This window comes from Poecilia reticulata, linkage group LG7 (genome assembly GCF_000633615.1).
Source record: "Poecilia reticulata strain Guanapo linkage group LG7, Guppy_female_1.0+MT, whole genome shotgun sequence".
Classification (NCBI taxonomy): domain Eukaryota; kingdom Metazoa; phylum Chordata; class Actinopteri; order Cyprinodontiformes; family Poeciliidae; genus Poecilia; species Poecilia reticulata.
Genome location: NC_024337.1, coordinates 24862324 through 24879624, shown reverse-complemented (window position 1 = coordinate 24879624; position 17301 = coordinate 24862324). Strand labels below are relative to the sequence as shown.

The window sequence follows — 17301 nt, the reverse complement described above, 5'->3', positions numbered from 1 at the left end:
CGACGGCACTACAGGTACACGTTTTGCTGGAAAGTTTCATCATCTTTTTTGAACTCAGCTAAATATTAGGTTGAGCACTGAGAAACATGTTGTAAGCTCATTCTAGCAACTAGAAAAAAAAAATTTAAAAAAATAGTGTTTTTGTTTTTTAGCATTAACATTTTGCAGAAAAATTATGCTGAAAGATCAAAAACTTGAAAAGAATAATTAACCACGGTGAGTGGATCTTAATTGTTGTGTTAAAGATAATCTGGTACCACTGCTTTGCAGCAAGAAGGTCCTGGGTTCAAATCCCGACATGGGATCGTTCTGCATCAGGTTTCAGCAATCGGATCAATCATAATAAGAATAACAAAAGAGAACAAACAACAAATGAATCAAACTACAACCCCAAAAAACCCAAAACGTCCCAAAATCCTAACAGACACATTCAGCTAATTTTTACAGATTTCATCGCAAGGCACTTTTCAAGGCAAACATCCAGACAATTGTTTTTGCCCTTTAGCAACACAGATGAATATTACTAGCATGTCGGATTATACAACTAAACACTACTCTGATAAAAGCAATGAATGCAAAATTCACAAGACCATAGATTTGAAGTTACACTTAACACAAAACTGTGATGTTAATAATAGAAATATTTATCTGGAAAAGGAAAGGATCTACTGGAATGACAAAAAATTGTGATGAAAGAAAGTAAATTGCTGGAAGAGTTTAGCCTGGCACATATTTTCTTTTAGGCTTTTGTGAATCTACAGCAGCTGCAATGCGGGACTTGCACTAAAGAAGCACTGCAGCTCAAAACTTATTTAATTTCCCCCTCTAGAGGGATTAGTTCTGGCAGGGCGATGGAGAAAAAAACAAAACAAACGAAAAACTCATATAACCAAAACAAACAAAATAAAATTTAGACACAGACTTGCAGAAAAAAAAATGTGAATTTATCTTTTTACTCCTAGGTTGAGAGTTTAATTATTATTTTTTCCACTGCTAAAGGAGGTTTCTGATGGCATTATTGCAATAAATTCGGTCCTCCGTATTCATGCACTGTGACTAATGTTCAATATTCACAAGAAGATAAACAGATTGACCATTAGGTCTAAAAGAAAAACCCTTCACTTTCCTGCAGTCTCCTTTCTCATTCAGTCTCACATTCTTAATCTAAAGCCCTTAAAAGTTATTATGCATGGAATATTAACTTTTGTTGTCCTTCTAGACGCGGGGTCTGCCACTTTTCCATTCCGAAAACATTTTTGCTCTCAGTGCGGCTAAATAAAAGTATCTTAGAGTCACAAATATTACATGATGGTTTGAAAAACAGAAGCTTGTATTTCTGATAAATTTCTACTTCAGAAAATTTGTTCTCCTTTTCGAAATAGGTTTCAAGTTTTTAATGTACAGAAATGTGTTTTGCAAAAAGAGGAAGGATAAAAGTTTATGTGTGGGAAAGAACTATATTTCTGGAAAATAATGTAAATGAAAAAAAATGGTTGCCAACAAGCATGAATTAAAAAAAAAAACACTGCATTGATATAAGAAATGGGACTAAAAACAATTTTATACTTTTATACATCTACAGAGACATTGGGATGACTGGCCCCCTGCCCCTTCCACCAGACCGCCTCTGTATAGATGCTGATAGGTTATGCATTTCTTTATAAAGAAGATTTGAAGAGGAAACTTTAAATGGTATAGTCTCTTAAATGGTTGTCATACTTTACTAACTAACATAAGAGTGTGAATGATGTTTCTAGTTTCTCAGTCAGTTGTGCCAAAGGTTTGTTATGGTATCAAACATCAAATTAAAAGCTCTTTTTTGTGGGTTCAGGGATTGGTTTAGAAACAGTTAAAGATTCTATTTTAGTTCAGCCACTGGCTTTTTTTTTTGTAAGAATCACCCTATTGAAAGCATAATGCTGTCCCCCTCACAATATACTGCCCTGGGCGGTTGCCTATGCCGCCCATATCAGAAACCGCCACTGCCTAAGCTGCTTTGAAACTAAGCAGAACTGTAAGATGAATTACTGTGAAGAAAAAGAACAGGCTATGTTTTAACTTTGAAAACAGAGTAATTAGAGTGATGGTGCCATCAGATTTACAGCAACCAGTGAGGCTGGTGTTAATACAGCCCATGAATAAGAAATTAGGTCTGAACATCCAGTGAGGAGCAGAACATTACCCCACAGAGCTATGCAGGTTTGTGCACAAGGAAAGGATGTCTCATTCATCATTAAGTGCAGCTTAAGGTGAATGAAGGCAGAGACACCACAGATGAAGAGGGGTTGAGACCATGCAGGAGAGGGAAGGTGACAGATGAAAGTGGAAATGGAGGAAGAATTCAGGTGGGGTTTTGAAACCAGATCAAGCTGAAGAAAAATGAAAGGAAAAGGAAAAAAAAAACTGGTGGAAATGGCTGGCATCGTAAAAGAAAACCATTAATTAAAGAGAGGAAAAACAGATGAGGAGGTAATGAGAAAAAGAGAATATCTAAGGGTTTTATGACTACACTAGTACATGGATAGCTGCTGGACTTGATTATATGTTTTGCTCGCATCATTACTGTAATTTCAAGAACTGTGTGATTAGAAAATTAAACCACTCAGTGAATAGGTCATTGTTAATGTCAGTGATAGTAACTCTTTTTGAGCAGCTGAATCAGAAAAGTTTAAACTATTAACTGATTAGACACACGAGGGGAGTCAGAAATTCTAAATTCACATTCAGAAATACTTTATAGAGTTAAATGTTATCACTCATATTAATTCTGATTTTTCAAAGAATCTGACTGAAGATACTAGTTAATTTTTAGGATTTCTGGGTGACACTCTCACCTAGAAGGAGGAAGTGCAGGACGACATCATATTGAGGTGAAGTGCTTTAAAAGGACACATCTTTCCCCATCTCTTCAACATAGTTTAACAGAAATGTTTATATACATAAACAGAAAAAACATAATGCATCATTCTGAACTCCACATTATACTGCAAACTTATGTTCACCTATTTTTGCTTGATGACCTTCAAGTCGTCTCTGTGTGTATCAAGTTTCTTTCTTGTTTTTTTTTCTTTTTTTTCTTTATCTTCCTCCCCGTTTAAATCGACAAACGATGACAGCTGTAGTGAAATCTGCTTCAAAGTAAATGGCCCATTCTCCTCACATGGGGTGCCTAACATTGATTTCTATTGAAATGTGAATTCAAAGGATATACAGCGTGGGCTTTAAGCTTTGGGAGGAACTAATTAAGTCCCTGTTTCCCCGGTGCCATTTTGATGAGTGTCCCAGAATGGAAGCCTGTTTTGGCAGATTGAATTCCATGTTTACCTGTGAAGTCTGCTTGTGCCAGCAGCAAAAATGCTTGGGAAAATGAGTCGTACAAAATGTGAAACATGTAAAATGTGTACATGATTCAAACGGAGTTATGCTGACATGCAGGAGGTGGTCATTTATTACAATAGATAACTTGTTTGTGCAGGTGTTTAAACATCAGGAGGAAGCATTCATTCTGAACATTGCTTTTCAAAAATGGACTGCTATCTTTGTGACCATGTGTGTGTGTGTGCGTGCGTGTGTGTGTGTGTGTGTTCCTCTGCAATGAACACTGATGCATTGTTTCAGCCATTCCTTTGATGTTGGAGAGAAGTTTGTCTGATGCCTGCTTAAAGGCAAATCAACTGATTAATAATCTACCCAGAATGCTCCAAACACTTTCGACGGAGATCATAGTCACATTCTCCTTCCAAGCCTTTTTGACAATGACAGCACATGGGAAGCAAATAGGTTTAGGAAGTCTATTTAAAGGCTACACTGCCAGTTTCCTCACAGACTAACCTAACAAGATGTTCTTTTTTTAGAACGAGAAGAGCATCAGGTGTGTCTTGTAATTACTGTGTGACAGGGCAAAAGCACATGAACAAACACATACAGACACATGTAAAAACAGACACACAAGTCTACATGCGCACGCACACGCACGCACGCACACACGCACGCGCACACACACACACACACACACACACACACAAACGTTTCCTAGCAGGTCAAGACACAGCTGTTTCATGGTCTGCAGCCCATTTCAGTTATCAAAATACATATCCCACAAATAGATCACCGTCTGCGTCAGTGATTCGGTGCATGTCTGTGTAAAATGTCTTAATTTTCTATGGACAAACGGAAGCACATCACATTTCGGAGTGACTGTCATCACCGTCAACAGCTTCCATCCAAATAACTGGTATCCGAAGCTGTTTGATACATCTTAGTCATTGGCGTAATGAAAGGAAGATAAGGTTTTGTACATTCCAGCCTCAGTCTGACAGTGGTGATCAATAACTACATATCACACGTTCTTGTTTTGGTTCTGTCTGTCTGGCTTGCTGAAAGTAAGGTGTTTTTATAGCTTCTGATGCACCGTGTGTTTGTGGGTTGGAGATTGTTCACATCTTCTCCCCAATAAACAGCCTTCACTTCACAAAGAAGGCTCTTATCTGACTTTTGAGGAGGCAGAAATGAAACAGGAGGAAATAATGATCAATGTGTTGTCGAATACAGCCGAGAAGCTGCCAAAACACCTATTTTTGTCATTTTCAAACAAACATGTTAGGAATATGAACATGGGGAAACATCGAGCAGTTTCTTAAAATTTTATCATATTGTCAGTCATTTTCTACATGATGACTATAAACCACTTTGCAGTGCTTTTCTAAAAAAAAAATTCATTTTTCTAAATAAAAGTTTAGGATTTCAAGTAGAAAGCTTCGTCTCTCGTGTCCCTCTATCACGCATCTAATATGCAGACTTACTGAATCAGCAAACTGCATAAATTCAAGGATGCTTGGTCCCAATGTTGAATTGTTTTTGATGTATGTCTGATTTATGGTAATGAGGCCTCAAAAGAGCCTCTCCAACGCACAACACATTTCTCACTCTCTCTCTCTTTAGGTTTTCCACTGAAAGTGCATTTTCAGCAGGAAACAGAACTAAAACTAGAAAAACAAACCCTATGCCTCAATGTGAATGAAATGACCTCTGATTGTAAATGGATTCATCCAGTTTGAATACTCAACCTGGGATGTTCAATTATCCAATACAGTACCAGCAATGTGAGGGTGACTTTCAGCTCCAACTTATATTTTGGCTTTTCATTTGAAAATATAAGTAGTCAAGATGTAAAACATGAATGAAAAAAAAAGCCAATGATGTTTAAATTCTACAATTTTTCTTTTAAAAATGAAAAGCAACAACAGTTCAGTTCAGAAATAACTAGAGCTGTAATATTCATTTCATTGTTCAAATACAATGTTAATGGGTTTATATAAAGCTTTCGAATAAGTAATGGATCTAATCTGTTATAGAACAGATGTTAGATTAGGCTCCCCTTCAGTCAGAAAAACAAATGAAAGCCCTGAATCTCCATTAAAGTCACAGCTGACTGCTCATATATGCAGCTCAATAGGAAGATCATTCTATATGTATGAAGCAACAGAACCTGACCTGCAGCTGGAAATGTTTTGCTTTTATACAGGTCACAGTGTCTTGTCTCCATTGATCAGGTTAAGACTATTGAATGGTGTATCCCCTCTATGACTCGATTGTTTTCTACAAACATATTGGCTTTCTGGCATCCTCTTACTTTGGCTCAGATCCAGATCAATAAACATTTTCAAGCAATGCTTTTTCTCAGTATTGTGCTTAGAGTGAGCCTTTGTTAGAGAGCGCATAAGCCCCAGATTGAAAAAAACAAAAGGTGAAGAGTCAAAATTGCAGCAAACTGTTTAAATCAAGTAAAGAGAGGTATTGCAAAAACAATAAGAAAGGAGTAAATAAGTAAGTAAGAAGGACGACAAGGAGTGGAAGGAGGTAAAGACGTCTGAGAAGAGGAGAAAAAGGACAAACACAATGATATTCCATGTCCAACCTAATGACGCGCTCGTTTGTGGAACAATCCTTACAATATACATTCAACTAATATCCTTGTATCTTTTTAAAATCTGAAAATAAGCAGAAACTCAGAAGACCTCCATCTTTGAAGAATGACTTAAAAAAATCAAAATAGGATCGCAGAAACACACCAACCAAAGAAAATGATTGTAATTGAACTTAACTTATTTTCCTTAACATTTGTTTACATTAATTAGCAACATTCCATTCCAAGATTGACATGTTCCTTTTTACAAAGTGCTTTATTTCACTTAATTAAAATAAACCGTCTGAGAGCAAGAGGGTCGAGCTCATTCACTTGATGAGCCAGGGGTAGTTTACCCTGTTCTCTTAATTAGACCCCACAAATCCCCAACGCTCCTGACGGCAAAGTTTGTCCTGGCCTGGTGTAACTGATAACATGCCAAGATGTGATAAAGTATATTTCCTGCAGGATAAAGGGATTAGGATGCTCTCCATGCACAGATCAGACCATAGGGGATGCGATGTAGGAAAAACGGGAAGTGTTTATGTGCTTTAGGAAGGTATTTCGGAAAAAGGAAGAAGAGATTGTAGCTTATGTAAGTCAGCATCGAAAGTCATTAAATAAATTGTCCCTGGTGAGATTGGTGAAAGTCTGCCCTTGACTACAAGAATGAACTAATTTATTAATCTGAACGGCTATCCTTCTGTTTCCGTCTAATCACAAAATAGTTTAATACAGTAATTTCAGGTCAAGATATCTTCAGTTAGTGAAGCCGATGCTGCCATATTCTTTTTTTATGCATACAGAGAGGGAAACCATATTAAGAAGTACACCTTTGTCCTCAGGTTTGAAGAAGGTCTACAAATAGAAATGGTCCTCTGCTGAACCAATGTCACGTTAATACATGTGAGACCGCCCTTAGCCAATCAGCAAACAGGACACAAGGCAATGGATGGCTAGACACAAAGAAAATTGGGCCATTTATCCGTCTTTCTGTCTGTCTGTCTGTCTGTCTGTCTGTCTGTCTGTCTGTCTGTCTGTCTGTCTGTCACCTGCAGTACATCCTTGAAGAGCACAAGCTTCAAACCTTTTGATTTTAAAGCTGACAGTGTTTTTTTTTCCATTGCAGCACAAAATTTACTCTTAAGCCTTGGATGCAACACATTTGTTCATGTTCTCATTCGACTCAATTCCCACATGACTGAAGTATGACATACCACATTACCTAAGCTAATATGCTTCATATACATCAGAACTCACACAAAGTTACTAATGTTCACATTACACAACAGCCTTATGCTAAACACAGTTAATGCAAGTGTTTGGCCCTTTGGCTCATGTTACCATCCTTTCTGTGTATGATGTGGCATCTTCTCTATCTCCTCCTCTACAAGTGGCAGTGTGAAATGCTAAGCCTTCCCCTCTCCGCCACCTTAGACCATTACTCTGTCTGCTGCAACGCATAGGAGTCATTATTATGTCTCCTCCACTACAAAGCAACAGCCAGCTCTGACTGAGTTACAGCAGATCCTGCCAAAGTCACTCCTTGCACAGACAGAACTGGTCAGTGACTACAAACCTATATCCAACATAAATCAGAGAACACTTTTTGTGTGAACCAAATGGTGACTCTATGTGTGTTTGTTCCAATTACTCATTCTAAAAGTATTTAGGAGCAGTATTGTTGACCAAATGACCTCTGCATTGCTTCTTGTGTTATTCAAGCCCTTTCCTGTCATTATTGAAAGAGCAGAATGGCTCAAAATGTAACTGATCAATAATTGGGGCCATAGAAAACACAAAAAGTATACAAAGGCTTTGAATGTCTTTGTACAATCTGTTTAACAAAATGAAAATGTCACATCCAAAACAAGAATCAACGATAAAATATATTTCATTGTTATGACCAATAAAATAATGTTATCTTAGTCAGAATCTGAGAGGAATTTGCCAATTTACAGTATTGGCAGTGAGAGAAATTAGACAATAAAATGTGTATAATGCATTGTTGACCAGATCCTCGCTACAAATCTTATCGGCTGTGAATGGATTTAATATAATACAATAAAAGAGTGTCTCAGACTGTGACTTTTTGTAAAAGTAAAAACTTTTCCTTCCTGGATTTTAGCGTATATGAAACAGCTGCTAAGCACATCTGCAATGCCCCTGAAAATAGCAATCTTTTATGTGTTGTTCTCTTGCACTTTATTGCAGAATTTGAGTTCCATCCATCTTTCCTCACTCCCTTTATTAATAAAAACCAAGGAAGCACCAACAAACCTGATTAGTGCTGTACAACCTTATTAACCTTCAGTGATTACTTCTCATCATCAGCAGGGATTAAGATGCAATGCAGTCCCAACTACTTAAGCAATCATCATTCAAGAAAGTTCCCACACTCTTCACACCAATGAAAAGACAAGATGACATCCTTGAAGAGAGATTAATTTGATTATGCAAAAACTGGCTTGCAATGTTTTTTTTTATTCTTTCGCTCAGTAAGGTGTCACATATGCAATGAATGACCTGAATCACTCTTTTCTGCCTTATATTGATGGATTTCCGTCAGTCGAACATCTGCAAAATGGTATGTGTGATCCTTGATTATGTAGCTTACTGGATCTTGTATTAGAACAAGGAACATTGGTACAGAGAAGACGACGGAATACACATAATTAATCCTTCCTTGAAATGTTTAAGGTCCGGCACAAATGCAGAAGGACCTGAAAGTGAAGATTAAGGTGGCCAAACAAAATTCAGAGAGAAAAGAATTATATTGTGTGCATGCACTTGGCAAGTTAAGTCAGAAACTTAGACAATTAAATCATTGTATAAAGATACAATCAAGATACAATCAATCTCATTGATTGTGACCTATGAAAAATACTGGCCAAATGCATGTAAACTTCTGAATTTGAAGAAAATTGAAAAAAAAAATTTGCCATTTAGCAAATAGAAATATCTTTAGTGATTCTAACTGGCCCACAATAAGATAACTTTCATCCAATTGAGCTTCAGATATTGAAAAAATATATATGTCTTGGGTGAATGTATCATTTTTTTCAACTATACATGTGGGATAAGTAAAGGTTGAACCACTCAGACAGTCCTTAAACTTTAATCTAAATGTAAAAAGCATAGTCTAGATTTACACTGATCGGTTTCGACGTTAAACCTTTTGACGGTGATATGAAAGGAATATTATTATCCATCTGCATGGAAAGATTAGATTGTGGCATTCACCGGAAGATACTAAGGTTCTGCCAGAGAAAAGGAAATCATGTGGTCTCATTCCTAACCTTGTAAAGTAAAAGCTGTGGTATGAATGTGCCTGTTCATGTCCTGCTCTGAAACCTACACTCTGTAGACGCAGGCTGTGTCTCTCTTGCTCTCTGTTCAACTCCGACTGTGAAAGATTAAGGGAAAACTGTGTCTGTTCAATGTACAGCAAAGGTGTTGGGGTGGCTGCGGCACGAAGCTGGTGCAAAGTGTATGTTTCTGCTGAAATGTCAGATGTGTTTGAAACGACAGTAACTCCAGTTTTTTGTTTTTTTCCCTGTCTACATCTTAAAGAGAAAGAAAGGATATTGTATCACCTTCTGTTCTGCTGAGATGTTTAATTTTGGTATGAAAATGTTATCCTCTTGGTTAACTAAGCTGTTAACCAGAGCTGTGTAAGGTAATCTAAAATACATAGTTTCCAGTTTTGAGTATGTTATCCACATTTAGTCATAAAGTTGTGTTCAGGGAAAGCCCTTTATCCAATGCCATGTCTTACTCTAGCCGGTAAATGCTGGTACAGTCCTAGCCAAGTTGGGTGTGTCTCCATTGACAGTGTGTTCCTCACTCTGCTTATTTGTTGCAGGTTACCCGATCCAGTACCTTTTATATATGTGCTCCTTCACCATAGAAAAGTGGTAAAGAGGTTTGAACCTCAAGGTTTGACCATGGGGCTTGCCAAACTACTATTGTCTTATTGAGGATTGGAATCGGTGACTGAGAACCGTCCAATGTGACTGAATTCAAACAACTACCAAATATTTCAGCGAAAGAAACAATCTCACATGTACAAATGACCCAAGTGAAGTAAATGCTGTATTCTGAAATATCTGTCGACTCTTACTATCTTAACCTGATTTAGTACAATTTAGAGTCATTGTACTTTAGGGTGACCAATCATGCTCTTTTCCCAGGAAATGTCCACTTTTCAAGTTCTGTGTATGGCATCTGGGGAGTTTTCTTTGAATGTCCGAGTTTTTCTGAATACCAATAGGCATGGGATATGCTTGGTGGTTAATGTACTTACTGCAGCTCACCTAAGATATGCATTATAATATGCACAAAATTATCTTGCACAAAACTTGTTTCTACGCTGATTCCAGGCATAAGTAAACAAAATTATGAAATTTTAAAGGTTCAGAATAAGTGCAGGACCTACTATCTTGATCCCTTTGTGTGCTGGAGAGTGGCCAGGAGATCATCTTTAACTTCCCTTGTTGTCATTACTTGCCTTGCTGAACATTAGACAGAAGGGCTGTCAAATCAGTATTTGGCAAACCATAGATAAACTCTATCACAGCCACTGAGTTAATCCCCAAAAGAAGATTTTAGACATCTAATGGGGATTAGGTAAACGGTAAAAGGCTATCATGAATAATTGATCTCAAGAAGTCAGCAAAAAGCATTTATATAAAACGAGGGAAATGTCAAAACAAAACCTTTAGGATAAATCCTGAGAGGTGTGTATTATACCAAAAACTCTGAATGTGTCTTTTATGTGTGTCAGGGTGTGTGTTGAAATCACCTGAGTCTTACATTCTACTGTATGTTTCTGGTTCTTTGAAAGAAAGGTAAGACAAGTTGCTTTTTGAAAGTCAAAGTACTGCACAGTAGGAGTTGATGGCATTGTCAAAACTTTGTTGGTTAAGGAGGCTCAGACCTCACTGAGGATAAACTCTGAAATTCTTTGGATGAATCAAAAATAAATTTACAAATTAAAAATATCTCTTGGACCAATAAGATGGAAACTGGTCTAGCAATAGCAGTTGGCCAGTGTTCACGTTAGACTGAATCATTCTTCAGTTATTTCCAGCATGGAAACAGTTTCAGGAGGGTTTGAACCTGGATCAGTCCCAGAAATATCAGGAGGCTTTTCATAAAATTCTAATATGAAATAATCTTAATAAATTTATTTCCAGGTTTAAGGGGTACATTAAAATAATAACATGAATTATATTTTTTAGTACTGCCTCACACTCATCTTGGTCCTGAAATACAAGTTCAGGTCAAACTAATGCATTTTCCTAGAGTAATAGCAAGACATTACATTGGAACCTGAAAGGATTCCAATGATATAAACAGCCAAGCTGTGGCAGGTTAACTCTCAGTCTGCAGACACATACTATCTTGCCAAAGATATTTTCTCGCTGTCTTTACACATACTGTATGACTGTGAGTGAGTGGCTTCCAGTTCTTAATACATCAGGTTTTAAATGATGTCAGAACTGACGTTAAAGTTCTAATAACTTTGGCTTTTATGAGAAGGCTTTCCTTGACGTTTAGGATTGTATTCATAGAAATGATTTACCACACTTCTAGAACTGCATTTGTGTGGCCAGACTCTGATGTTGGACAAGAATGCCTCGCTTGCAGTATTAACTAATTCATCCAAAATGTGTTCTGTGTAGATCTTGCAAGATGGTTCACTTGCTGTTGCATTGTAGCAGCAAGAGGACCATCCCCTGTTGAAATAGAGTTTTAAGTATCAAATTGTTCAACATGTCTTGGTATGCTGATGTATTAAGAACTCTTTTTACAGTAAGTCAAGGCCCAACTCTTGAAAAACATGTCTGCACTTTAATCCTCAGTCAAGACATGTTCTCCTGGCAACTTGTGATTTTAGAAACAGGTATTATGTCTGGATACAAGATTTTATATAACCGTAACTATTGATATGTTTGGAACGTCTCCCTAAAATGGCTTTAGTTGGTGACTGAATATTTTTGGCAATACAGTGGAGCTGTCTCTATACCTGCAAATGTAAAGCTTAACAAAAAGGGCAAATGATGGCAACCAAAAGCAGAATAGATCTGTGATGTAAACTGTTTGCAAGGATCGCTAAATGGATCAAATGTAGCATTAACAATGCAATGCCAACAAGCAGTTTATGCTATGAACTTTTAAATGTGGAAAAGAACAAAGGGTCAGCTGTACATTAAATAACTTCCCCAAGCTGAAATAATATGTCTCCTTTACAATGTAGGAATTCATTCAACTTCTAAAGAAGTCAAGGGAATTCACACTCACACCTATGGTCAGTTTAAAATCACCTCTGCACTTGTTTTGTAAAACTGAAGGGAACCCAAATATAGAGAAAATTTAAATAAACATGCTAACTACTCAAAGACCTACTATCTGACATTCATATAAGAATGTTGCTTATTGTGAAGTGATAGTGCTATCAACTCCATCATAGAAAACTCTGTTTCTCAGACCTCTTCTAAGACTCTTTTGTATTTTCCACTGAACATGCCTGTTTCTTGTAGCTAAAAATGCACAAAGGAGTTACGATTTTAATGTCACCTTAGAGTCTGCAGATAATTACAGGGGGCAGTTGACCGTAAAATACAGCCCACCTTGTTATTCTGTGACATTTAAGCGATTGGAACCTCTTACAGTTTCTTTGCAAAGGCCATTGTCTGTCCTGTATGTGAATGTGACCTGATGTGTTTGAGGACTGATCATTGTGTTTGTACATTTTCAACTCCTCCTCTTGTGACATCTAGTTTGAGTTTAATGACTTGATATATTTTTTTTCTAGAAGAGTAATTTTGTCCATTTTCTATTTTTCCAAAAGGGCAGTTTGCGGTCAGGGACTAGATTAAGTCGAAAGAAAAGAAGAAAAAGCTGCCTCTGAGGATAGCTATAGAGGACCACAGAAGCATAAACAAGAGTGTCTGAGTTTGAGTGGGCAAGGGAATGTGTGTTGTTGAGTGTCTAAGTAACAATGACTTGCAATTTGTCATTTTCAAACAAGGGTCTATAAACCATCTCATACTGATTTTATGGTGAAAAATACAGTTTGGATGTACTGATTTTTCATGTGGACCTCATGCATTTCTGTGACCAAAATGATTTAGCTGGATATGTTGCAGTCTGTATGTAAGCTGTTAGCTATTGATATTCTGGAAGGATCCCTGTTGACTCAATTAGAACTGCATATTGCTTTGCAAAGCTCCAATTAATGTGGGAATGCAGACATTAATATCAACTGCATCTGAATATGAATTAAGGTAACTGGTTAAAGGCCTGCACTTCTATAGCACTTTATCTAGTCCACAGAAACCCAAAGCGCTTTGCGCTACATTCAGTCATTGCCCCATTCACACATTGATGGTGCCTACTACATTGTGCAAATCACTGGGGCAGTCTGACAGAAGTGAGGCTGCCATCCACTGGTGCCACTGGGCCCTCTGACCACTGCCAGGAGGCGAGGTCATAGAAATGATTTACAATTTTTATGCAGGACTTGTGTCCTTACTCAGGTTTCTTGCTTAAGGACACAATGACTTAGACAGGTAGAGCAGGGGTTTGAACCAGCAACCCACCAGTTTCAGGACAGACTCCTACCACCGTTGTCCTACCAAGGTATATACATGTACATAATTCACCTTTGTTAACAGTGATTTGCACATTCAGTCATTCATTTCTTTATAAAGTGGTTTAAAAAAACAGAGGCAACCAAAGTGATGTGTACGTCAAAAAGAATGGCTGGCATCATCACATTAATTTATAATTTTGTATGCAGCCTTTTGACTTTTATCTTCATTGCAGACACAAACTGCATGCTTTTTTATTGGAATTTTATGTCACTTACCAACACCATATATATATATATATATATACATCACTGTTAGTCAATAATTTGTAGAAAACAATAATTGGTAACACTTCATTTGAAGGGGTGTGCATAAGACTAACATGACATTGTCATAAACATGACATAACACCTGTCATGAACATGAAGAAGTCTTTATGAATGTTTATGACAGTTGTCATGAAGTGTCATTCGGTAAATAACGACACTTTTAATGCAAAGTTGCTCTAAAAGTTGCATTAAAAGTCCATTAAAAATGCCAACTTTGCATGATTTTGTAAATTATGATAATTTAATGCAAAGTTGGCATTTTAATGGACTTTCAATGCAACTTTTAGAGCAACTTTGCTTTAAAAGTGTCGTTATTTACCGAATGACACTTCATGACAACTGCCATAAACATTCATAAAGACTTCTTTATGAGCATGACAGATGTTATGTTTTTGACAGTGTCATGTCAGTCTTATGCACACCCTTCAAATGAAGTGTTACCCATTAACTTGCACCGAAAACCGCAAGACTTTTTAGAATATGTGTTTACTAGCTTTCCACAATAGCATATGTTCCCATATTTTGCTGGAGTTCTACAAACAGCCGTTCATAAGGAATGCCAAAGATCTGCACATTGACTGAGCCATTCTAAAACACACATGATTTCATCCAATCCACTCTTTTGTTGTATGCTGAAAGTTGCTTCCCTCCTGGAAAGTTAAGCTACTCCATCGTCTCAGGTCTTTAGTCTCTAACTCATTTTTATCCAACATTGCTCTATATTTGGTTCCACCCATCTTCTCATCACCTGTAATCAGTGTCAATGCCACTGCTAAATTAAAATATTCCACAGTATGCCGACTAGGCCAAATAAGAGCCTTCACAAAACAAACAAGCAAACAAAATGAGAAGAATAACTGAACTAAGACAAGAAATGAACTGATATCTGAAAACAATAAAGATTAAAACAGACAAGATAAAATGTCCAAAGGATTATGACAAAAATAAAAACCAACGTATAATATATTTCCTGAACCGACTGTAGTTAGGTTCACAAATCTACCCTGCGCAGAGAGGGAGAGAGAGGTGGGAGGAGAGAGAGGAAGGGCGCTCCTCCTCCTCCTCCGTCTCTTCCTACCACTCATCCCGATAAGCCAAGGTAACGCGGTCCTCACGGCGGACTCCGCTCATCGTTTTTCCTCCCGCATCATGGAAACTGATAGAAAACGACTGTGGTACGTTGCTCAACGCTACTTTTCCGCTGTCCTTCCCTTCTAAGTAGAAATGTCCTTCTCTTAGCTTAATAACTTCTCTGCCATCTTTTTTTTTTTTTTTTTTTTTTCCAGACACGTTATCAGTAATAAAAAAAAAACCCTAGCTGGTTGAAACTTAACAGTTCGGAGAGGCGGTTGTGTTTCTTTGGATGGAGAATTTTGAATCGGTGAGTTTGAAGCCTTGCTGACCGAAAGCGGTCAACATTCACCCGCAAACAAGAAGATATTACTCGCAATCTTCTCTGTGTCTTTTTGACTCGTTGCGCCGGCGGATTCTGAAGCGCAGTTTATAATTATTAACATTCCGGGTGTCAAATTAATGTGGTTTCATTTGATGCTTATTAAATAGTTTGTTTGATCTTAAAATTGAAGCTGCATCTTCTGCTCTCTCTCTCTCTCTCTCTCTCTACTTCTTTGAGCTGGAACTCAACAGGTTTTTGATCTACCCCGAAAAAAGACCTTCAACAAAGTCAAAGTTTTAAAGAGATACGAAGAGAAAAAAAAGATGCCAATTTAGTAATTTAATTTGCTTTTCCTTTCAGCATTTTTTTTTATCTGTAAGATGCAGTTAATTATAACCTGAGGAGGTTCTCTCTTATTGCAGCTCCGCAGGAAGGAGAAGAGAAAGATAACCTTGAAGTGAAGGCAGATGATTCTTATTGAGGGTGCAATCTGTCTGTGCACTGAAACCCACTGTGCTCATCAAAACTGTGTCTAAGAATGCAGCTCTCATCCAGTTAATGATGAACTTCATTTCTGTCACTCCATAAACAACTAATTTCATATTGAAAATAAATTATTAAAATGTTGTTTAAAGAGACCTGCTTTCGTTTGCCTAATTAGCTTGTGATTTTTGTTTACATTGTAATATCTCTGTCACTTTAATATCAATACATCAGAATCGCCCCTCCTCCCCCATCAAAGTTGAAGCATTATTGTTTAAGTAAGTGATTCCCACCCTCATTGATTTCTTCCATGTTTTTTTTTTTATTTTTTATCACAGATGGTGAAGACGCTGAAGTCAAGCTGGTTGTGAAGGTGTTTGACCTGTTCCCCCCTGCGCCCCGAGCCGAAACCATCATGGCAGCGGGAGTAGCGGCATGGCTTCCGTTTGCCCGGGCAGCGGCGATCGGCTGGATGCCTGTGGCCAACTTGCCCATGCCGGTCGCCCCCACTGAAAAGAACAAGAGGCAGGACGAGCTCATAGTCCTTAACGTCAGTGGACGGCGCTTCCAGACCTGGAGGAACACCCTGGACCGCTATCCGGACACGCTGCTCGGCAGCTCGGAGAAGGAGTTCTTCTACAACGAGGACACCAAAGAGTACTTCTTTGACCGTGACCCTGACGTGTTCCGCAGTGTGCTTAACTTCTACCGCACTGGCAAGCTCCACTATCCTCGATATGAGTGCATCTCCTCTTATGACGAGGAGCTAGCTTTCTTTGGCATTGTCCCAGAGATCATCGGGGACTGCTGCTATGAAGAGTACAAGGACAGGAAGAGAGAGAATGCAGAACGCCTCATGGACGACCAGGAGGACAACAAAGACGCCAAGCTGCCCAACATGACATTCAGGGAAACCATGTGGCGTGCATTTGAGAACCCTCACACTTCCACGATGGCTCTGGTCTTCTACTATGTCACTGGTTTCTTCATTGCTGTCTCTGTCATCACCAACGTGGTAGAGACGGTGCCCTGCGGCTCAGCGCCCAACATGAAGGAAGTGCCATGTGGCGAGCGCTACACTGTGGCCTTTTTCTGCATGGACACTGCCTGCGTGATGATCTTCACCGTGGAGTACCTGATGCGCCTGTTCGCTGCGCCCAACCGCTACCGCTTCATGAGATCCGTCATGAGCATCATTGACGTGGTGGCCATCCTACCCTATTACATCGGGCTGGTGATGACTGACAACGAGGACGTGAGCGGGGCTTTCGTGACGCTGCGGGTTTTCCGGGTGTTCCGTATCTTTAAGTTCTCCCGTCACTCGCAGGGCCTGCGCATCCTGGGCTACACGCTGAAGAGCTGTGCCTCGGAGCTGGGGTTCCTGCTCTTCTCCCTCACCATGGCCATAATTATCTTTGCCACTGTCATGTTCTACGCAGAGAAGGGTTCAACCTCCAGCAAATTCACCAGCATCCCAGCCTCCTTTTGGTACACCATCGTTACTATGACAACGCTCGGGTAAGCGCACACGTGTCTTTTATCTGGTTGTGATTTGCTGTGTGTGTGTGTGTGTGTGTGTGTGTGTGTGTG

At 38.6% G+C, this 17301-nt stretch overlaps 1 protein-coding gene across 3 annotated transcripts in view; it reads left to right on the top strand.

Moving 5' to 3' along the window:
• The first annotated feature begins 14899 nt into the window (after positions 1–14899).
• kcnd3 (potassium voltage-gated channel, Shal-related subfamily, member 3) overlaps positions 14900–17301 on the top strand; it is a 117823-nt gene continuing 115421 nt past the window's right edge. For 2 of the 3 annotated variants that reach the window (XM_017305825.1, XM_008413846.2), the window contains exons 1-3: positions 14902–15007; positions 15119–15213; positions 16050–17229. In XM_017305825.1, the coding sequence (XP_017161314.1) occupies positions 16127–17229 (1103 nt within the window). In that variant the 5' untranslated portion in view covers positions 14902–15007; positions 15119–15213; positions 16050–16126. Of the gene's footprint in view, positions 15008–15118; positions 15214–16049; positions 17230–17301 lie in introns of all 3 variants that reach the window. The other variant, XM_008413848.2, reaches the window with a different exon arrangement.